This window comes from Daucus carota, chromosome 4, assembly GCF_001625215.2.
Source record: "Daucus carota subsp. sativus chromosome 4, DH1 v3.0, whole genome shotgun sequence".
Lineage (NCBI taxonomy): Eukaryota > Viridiplantae > Streptophyta > Magnoliopsida > Apiales > Apiaceae > Daucus > Daucus carota.
Genome location: NC_030384.2, coordinates 39,496,256 through 39,504,968, shown reverse-complemented (window position 1 = coordinate 39,504,968; position 8,713 = coordinate 39,496,256). Strand labels below are relative to the sequence as shown.

General features: G+C 32.0%; 1 protein-coding gene across 1 annotated transcript; it reads left to right on the top strand.

The window, feature by feature from the left end:
* The first annotated feature begins 2,999 nt into the window (after positions 1-2,999).
* LOC108216667 (transcription factor bHLH96) lies at positions 3,000-4,857 on the top strand. Its single transcript, XM_017389494.2, has 3 exons — positions 3,000-3,619; positions 4,110-4,505; positions 4,587-4,857. Exons 1-3 carry the CDS (start codon positions 3,152-3,154, stop codon positions 4,680-4,682), a joined length of 960 nt encoding a protein of 319 aa, XP_017244983.1. The 5' UTR covers positions 3,000-3,151; the 3' UTR covers positions 4,683-4,857.
* The last annotated feature ends 3,856 nt before the right edge of the window (positions 4,858-8,713 follow it).

The window sequence follows — 8,713 nt, the reverse complement described above, 5'->3', positions numbered from 1 at the left end:
TATTTTCATAATCATAATGTCTTTTATTATAATTAAATAATAAATATCATTTTTTGATTAAAATAATAATCATACAAAATTTATATGACTTTTAAAAATTACTCTAAATTATTTAGCAATAGTCTATACTAATAATTACACAAAAAATTAAAATTAATTAATAGTATTTTTTATTTTATATAAACTTTGTATATAAAGTGATAAACAAATTTTGAATGAATAAATATAATTCAACAATATAATTTTGAGTTACATATAATAATAATAATAAATAAATAATAATCCCTAAAAAATTTAATATTTAACTTTTTTACTATTATATGTATCAATTTTCAGATGTATACACTTTTTTTTAAAGAAATTTTCAAATGTATACATTAAAGTTAAATTTGGTGGAAGTGTGAGTGACCGAGGGGGGAGTGGGCACGTAACTTCCTGGGTTTCACAGGTATTACAACTTCCCAGTTGGTTAGACTTCTTGTGTTTTTGGTAAACCAAACAACCTGATAGATTGTCACTTCCCAGCCATTTAAAATACCCCCAAGAACTTCCTGTCAACCAAACGACCTCTTAGATGATGTTCCATGAAGTTTTATTAAATATAACGGGGGATCGATTCTTATGATGGTAAATTATAATGAAATTCTTATAATTTTTTATCATATTGTAATCGGGTTAAATATTACTCCCTCCGTCCCATTTTACATGTCCAGTTTGACTGGTGACTAGTCAAATTGACTATATTTTGACTGAAATTTACATATATCATACAATCGTGAAAAATAATAAAAATTATACCATTCGAAAGTATATTTTGTCTATTTTAATATGCAACTTTCAGATTTTAAAAATAATGAATGAATAATTTATAATGTTTAGTCAAAAAAATAGTTAATTTGACTTCTCGAAAAGTAAAATAGACATATAAAGGAGGACGGAGGGAGTATTAACAGGTTTAAAAGAATCCCCTTTATCACTAAATAGTCCCATATAACTCAATAAAGTTTTACGTCGCCATAGAAAACGGTTGCGTTCACAAATTATCGGAAAGAGAAGAGGGAATAAAGGAGAATGAAAACTTGAGACAGACAGCGAGAAAGTTTGAATTAAGTACATCAGGTCCAAGAAATACCTCGATTGTGTTTATAAAAATAAACTTCCGTTTTGTTCGAAATAATAACAAAACATACAGATGTACGGACGAAACAATATATAATTGGCGAGGTTAGGGTAACGCATAAATACATGTGTATGGAGAGAGAAGAGCAGGAATGAATGTTTTATTGATAAGTGGGGAGAATATACAAGAATACTGTATACTGTATACTATAATCTGAGGAAAATGGTGTGCATGTCGAAAATTTTTCTCAAATTTTTTTCTCAAAAAGTTGTGATTGACAAGTGGAAAATCATGGTTGGATGATTGATATATATAAAAAAATAATAATCTATTAAATTTCAACATATCGTTTAAGAAAAAAAATTGGAATATTTTTTTTGAAATACCTAACATTTTTCATAACCTGATCGGTTTATCATTTGATCAGTTTGGATCCTCGTGAGTGATTGTTGTGAATAATTTATATGTCATAAAATAATGTGAAAAGTAAAAAAATTAAAAAAAAATACTCGTATTATCTTTTCTGCTATAAAATAAAGTCGTTAACTTGTGATACTCCTTCTGCCCCATTTAATTCTATACGTTTTTCGACACGCATTTCAATGCTTTTATAAATCATAGTTTTATAACTTGTTTTTAAAATTTTTTTTTCTGAATAAAAATATAACATTCAAACTATTATTCAAAAGAAAAAAAATTAAAATAAATTATAGAACTATATTTTACGAGATTATTAAAGTTCGTGCCGCGTTCCCGTCTCCGAATGTATATAACTCATGGGACGGAGGGAGTAACAAATGCTAAATAGAAAACCGATCCTAATTTTATACCAACAAGGTAAAAATGAAAGGAGTCGTAGATGGTAGAGTTAAAAGCAAAAGAAAACAGTTGTATAGGGAATGGAGCAGCGAGTGTTTGTCGTAAATGATTGCTGCTGCTGCACAAACACAGAGACTGACTGACTGCGAATGAATAAAGAGACTTGCCTTTGCGTTCCTGTGTGCTCAGCTTCACTGCCTTCACATGATTCTTTACCCTTTATCATCATGTATTTACTTACTGCTATATTCTCTACCCTTTGTCGTACTGCTGAGGAATATTTTAAGTCAGAGACATCATTTGAAGTTTTAATATTTTTGAGCTCAGCCTTAGGGTAAAATTCATACTCCCTCCGTCTCTAAATACTTTTCCTGTTTCTGTTTTTCGCGTTTGCCAACACACATTTTTGATCGTTAATAGCTTTCATTTCGTATTAGCATTAAATATAAAGATTTCATTGTATTAAAGTACTCATGAATACGAAGCTAACAAGATCACTCATGATTATATTTAGTCTTATAAATTAGACGTAAATTAGTAATTTATCTCATGTTATGAACAGTACCGACATCTCAAACGAGAAACGTATAAAGAAACGGAGGGAGTAACTATTAACAGCAACTTGTAAAATGAAATAAAAACAGCTCAGCGACTAGGACCTATTTAAACTACTCCACTCAATAGAGTACGAGGTCCAGAAAGCTGGACAGTTATAATAACGATGTCAGACAATTTGCTTGAAATATATTAGAACATAATTGAAGCATTTTGTGATTTTAAACTCAAATAAGTAGTATAGTTTTAGTTATCCAGCTATACACACCTTTATGTTGTCTCCTGAAATTCTAAGCTAGTAGTAAAAACTAGTCACGGTGTGTTGTAGCTAGGTTAACTAAGAGAGAGGGACGACCGCATCCATTTCTTAATCTTCGATACTTTTAGTTCCATTTATACACACACTCACGTGTATGTTTCTACGTATATAGAGTACATCAGATCCATATCCACACATAAGCGGTTAAGCCTCTATAAAGGCAAGCACACAAACCTTCCCCTTCTTGTATTCCCTCCCTCCCTCCTTCCATCCCTCTCTTCCCTCCCTCCCTCCCTCACTCTCTCTCTCTCTCTCTTTCTCTCTCTTTCTCCCTCCCCCTCTCTCTCTCTCTCTCTCTCTCCCTCCCTCTCTCTCCTCCTCTCTCTCTCCTTGCATAAATGGCACTGGAAACAGTTGTTTTTCAGCAGGACCCGTTTACAACTGCATACGGATGTGAAGATTTCTACACAACGGATGACTCGGCAGATGCCTACTACAAGGAACTAGCCTTACAACCTCATTTCCAACACAAACACAATATCGTTGATCACTACAATATCAACAACAACTTGATCTCTCCTTCTCCTTCAACGCTCCAAACCTCCCTCAAACATTCTTCCCCGAATGACCAAAACGACAACATATTCACCACCGATCCCTTCTTCACCCAAGCCTACCCTCATCCAGCGAAGCTCCCCACTGCCGGCAGCCGGAGAAAGCGGAGACGCGTGAAGGCATCCAAGAACAAAGAAGAGGTAGAGAACCAGAGAATGACTCACATTGCTGTCGAGCGTAATCGTCGCCGACAGATGAACGATTATCTTTCTCTTCTCCGGTCAATGATGCCCCCATCCTATGCACAAAGGGTCCGCCTTCTTCTTTTTTTTTATTTATTTTGAAAATGCCTTCTATCTTTTGATATAATAATATAAATTAATCATTTTACTTACTTTAGCTTCCACAGTAAACCTTTTTAACTTGACCTTTTTGTCTAATCATGTCCAAATCAGTTTGCTAAATTCATTCACTCTATCTGTGTCTTTCTTTTTTCCTTTTTGAGATGTATGTTACAAGCAAGTGGTAGGTAGGTAAAAATTATTCGTCGTTTGTTGTCTCTGTCTGCAGTAAACCTTAGTTTATTTAGGCTGTGTTTTATGGGAAATCATTTTTTAATAAATCTCGGAGACTGTATATGTACCATAAACACAGAATAATATAATTATTATATAAAATATGTTCAATATAAAACATATATATGTAATTGTATTAAGCTGTGCAAATAATTTTTGGAATTAACTTCCAAACAATGACTTAATTATTAATTAGCTTATGCTAATCTTGCTTGGCTATGATTAGGGTGACCAAGGATCAATAGTTGCGGGTGCCATTAATTATGTGAAGGAACTTGAACAACATCTCCAGTACATGGAATCAGAAAAACAGAAGATCAAGAAAAAGGAAACCGATAATAAAGATCAATCTGATTCACTACTCTTCGACAAATTCTTCACATTCCCACAATACTCAACTCGTCCAACCAACAACTCAAGCCACTCCTCATCAGAGTCCTCAGCTGAAGCAGACATCGAAGTCACCATGGTGGAAAGCCATGCAAACATCAAAGTGCTACTAAAGAGACAACCAAAACAGCTTTTCAAGATGGTCAGTGGGTTTCAGTCAATTGGCCTCAACATTCTCCATCTTAACATCACAACAATCGATCATAGAGCCCTCTTTTCTTTCAACCTCAAGGTTAGTTATTTTTATTTTTATAATATTATTTTGCGTGTGTTACAATTTTTTTATACATCTGAAAATTAATTACTGGGCCAGGTTGAAGATGATTGTCAGCTGAGCACTGTGAACGAGATAGCAACGGCTGTGCATCAGATGGTTGTTATGATTAAAGAGGAAGCCATCTTTTGTTGAGAATTCAATTCTTTCCTTGTAAGATAATGGCCAATGTGATTTTTACTATTATTTTTACAATTGGACTGTAAGTTCCTTGAAGAATGAGGTGTCAAGTTCAGTGAAAAACTCAACTCAACAGTCACTTCATGCATGTAACTTTAAATACATCTATAAAACAACATAACTTCCTATACACATAACAACAATTAATATACAAATATTTTATTTAATTTTATCAGTTGTTTTATTAAGCCTTGCTGACTTTGTCTATTTACTAGTCTTAATCATCAAACTGTTGAAAAGAATCTTATCAATATAATTTCTGTTCTCTAGCTAGCTAGTTAAGTTATATATATAGGCATTGTTAAGCTAATACGCGTCTTGTTTATTGATTTGTTAAAGTATTAGGACGCGTCTTCAAATAGACGTGCATTATAATCCTTCTTTAATCATCTTGTTTTTATTTGATCTCACATAATCACCTTGTATTAACATCTCCTAGCTTACAGTTTGCATGTTCCATTTGTAGTATATTGGAGGTTTCTGTAATTTACTACGGTGATCTATTTGTTCATTATAAGATGATAATATATTTAATTAGCATATATTTATTTCTTTTTCTTTTGTTACCTCCTAATTCCTTAATTATTTTATATGAAACTTATGAGCTGAATCATGTTGTGCCTTATCTAAAAGTTACCTTGATGGATTGCAGATTCTCTTTTGATAGCATATTATTATTGATCAAAGAGTATTATATAGATTATAATTTATAAAATAATCTGCTCGAATTATCTGAAGCCCTTTAAATTAACCGGCCAGATCGCTAGGTGGCTATTAACATAAATGGGTTGTCCCAGGGACCTCTGAACCAGCTTTTTACACATCTACTGGCAATGTATGGTTAATTCCCATATACGATTACAATATGAGATGCAAAAAGTAGTTCAACTTTTAACTGTGGAAATCTTTTATATGACTGCTTCTGTATATTTTTTCATATCTCTATATATACATGTAATTGTTTCAATACAAATCATTAAAATTAAAATTAAAATTAAAATACAAATCAAGAAAAATCAATCATCAATCAATATATATACTTATATAAAGGAGAAGCGAGGGGCGTGTAGTTGGCGCTCTCAGATAGCTCCATTCTTTTTTCTAATTTTTTTCAGAAATTTTTGGATGCAAAATATCAAAAATAAAAGTTACCTTTTTTAGTTTCAGATATATTGAAAGCAAGTTTCAGAACTGTCTTTTTCAAAATATGAAATTTTTGGATGAAAAATATCAAAAATAAAAACTGTTTTTTTTAGTTTCAGATATATTGGAAGAAAGTTTCAAGAGTACCTTTTTTAAATATCAAAAATAAAATCTACTTACCTTTTTTGGTATTAAAATTATTGGAAGAAAATCTCAAATTATGTTTTAATTTTGAAAATATCAAAAATAAAAATTACCTTTTGTAATTTTGGATATATTGGATATACCTTTTGTAAGCGATGATACAAAATTAAATTATTTCGGATAATTTTTACAAGCTGCTGCAAATTTATTTTATTTTAAATATTATTTTTGAATTATTAATATAATTTTTATAGGCCGCCGCAACGCGCGGCTTCTCAACTAGTTATACCTAAACGACATCACCCATCCTCTATATGTTATCATCCGTCCCTATATGTCATCACCCACCTAACACCTACCCTCGCCTCCATTCAATCCATCCCGAGCCCGCTAGAGCCTCGCCAAGGCTCCGCACAAGCCTTGAACAGGCTTCAGACAGTCTTAAAAATCAAAACTTCGCCCCGCTATGATCCCACTCTAGGCCCCACACCGACTCTACTAGGTCTCACTTACACCTCGTGTAGACCCATCTCGGAGTCCATCCTGGTCTCTAAACCCTTATCAATTTATCCGCATTGATTTGTATTAAGTTTGTATTTTAGTAATTTGTATTAGAGTAAGACCCTATATATATATATATATATATATATATATATATATATATATGAATCTTAGTTCAGTACAAATTACTAAATACAAACTTCAATGCTAATCAATGTTTTTAAAAACATGGGGCAGTTTGTGGGCCTCGAAGATAGACCCCGAGTTGGGCCTTAACAAGGCCTAGGTGGGGCCTAGTGGACCATTTGAGGCCTAGTGAGAAGGGTGTCGGGTCAAGTATCAGCTCTTGAGATTGTCTGGAATCCCTCTGTTCGGAGCATGTGAGACTTTAATGGGCCCGAGGTGGATTAAATGGGGTTGGGGTGGCCCCCGGTGGGTGATGACGTATATCTAGGGGTTGAGTGATATATGACATGTAGGTGTAGGTGATTTTATATATGCCTAATTTTTCTTGGTTCGTATTTAGTGGTTTGTATTTGATTATTAGTCTGTATATATATTTAGTCGTTATTGTATAGAGAACCATATTATATAAAGTGCAGTGGGGAAACATTTAGCTCTACATTAAAATCTCATTAATAATATCAAAATTAGTCATACTTATATATAAAATCCTAATACAGAATACTAATCATACATAACATGCAAATATAATTTAACACATATAATCTGAGGTAAAATTTCGATTCTTAAATTTTGTTTTATTATAGAATCATTTTGAATGAATATGATTCTATTATAGAACCAACTGTGTATTATGATATGTTTTAAATGTCTTTTTAGAGGGGGAAAAATGATAAAACTTTATTTTTTAATTTACTAATTATATATTTAATGAATAATGAGATTAATACATGAATTTTGTATATACATAGGTGTTCTCTACCAGACTCTATATCTATATCACGTGGTTGTCCATAGACTGTTAAATTTTCCTTAATCCTATGAATGTTCCTAGATTTTTCTAAAACAAACTCTTAACTTTTTCTAGACTTTTCTAGAATAAACTCTTAGACTTTCCCGAACTTAACATTTGGCTTTTGACTTTTTAAATTGAATATATCTTGACTTTTGAATTTACGTGCATAAATAGGCTTCTAAGTCCCATCTTCTAAAGACACACTTAAAGAAATACAATTTCATTTATCATCTTTTCTCCTATATCCATCTTACATATAATATATATAATATATTTCTAACACAATCATATTTTGTAACTTTTTTAACATAAAAAGAATTTGAAGCCTGCAAGGCCCGTCCTCACACTGATTTATTGCCTACATAGAAACATAACAAACTAACAATGACCACATTATAGAAAATAAAAATAGAATGAAAGAATAGTACTCCTATGAAAATGCTATGCATCTAAGTGCTAATGTGTGCTGACTAGACTATGACCGCTCTTTTTGTAATGCCATGCTGATTGGGAAGTTGTTGACATGGATAATGAGGTGTAATAAAATTAAATACTTTGCAAATCAGAAGTGAAGCAGAAATAATATAGCTGAGGGGTTTGCCAACTGAATGGCCAAATTTGGATACTAAATGACTGGATTGGGAGTTGTTGAATAGCTAAGTTGTTGAAGGAATTAGAGCACCTCCAGTGCAACAGGAGGTTTTACGCTGTTTTTGACCCCGCAGGATTTAAACCAAGCAAAAGTTGAGCATGAAAGAAAGTTGGGCTCATGACACGTAGAGCCAGTTCGTCTGGGCTTAAGCGTGGGTTTAACACTTTTTTAATTTTAAACTATTTTCTTGTATGTAATAAGTTAGAAATTAACTTAAAATCATAAATAAGTCAATTTTGACCACAAGTTAGTTTGAGGTACAATTATTAATAATTTAATTTTTTTGAATTATTTTATAAAAGTTAGTCAAAAGCTATAAGTTACTCATAAATAACTTTTACTTTTATTGTTTATATTTTTAATAACTTTAAGTTATTAATTAATCAAAATTACCCAGACAAACATTTTAAACTTCCAACTTATCACATTAAATCACAATTTTAATTTCAATCAAACGTCATCCTGATCCCCTCCAACAGTAAATGACGGTCTTTTTTAAACATTGCTTTTTCACTATATTTATACGTATTTATTTAAACTAGACTTGACTTAACTATAATTAAGTGC

What these genes read in the sequence shown, in the direction of transcription:
- LOC108216667 (XM_017389494.2), top strand. Translation starts at nt 3,152, where the DNA reads ATGGCACTGGAAACAGTTGTTTTTCAGCAGGACCCGTTTACAACTGCA. An exon ending in CCCCATCCTATGCACAAAGG is followed by an intron (nt 3,620 to 4,109) that starts GTCCGCCTTCTT and finishes GGCTATGATTAG; the next exon opens with GGTGACCAAGGATCAATAGT. An exon ending in TCTTTTCTTTCAACCTCAAG is followed by an intron (nt 4,506 to 4,586) that starts GTTAGTTATTTT and finishes TTACTGGGCCAG; the next exon opens with GTTGAAGATGATTGTCAGCT.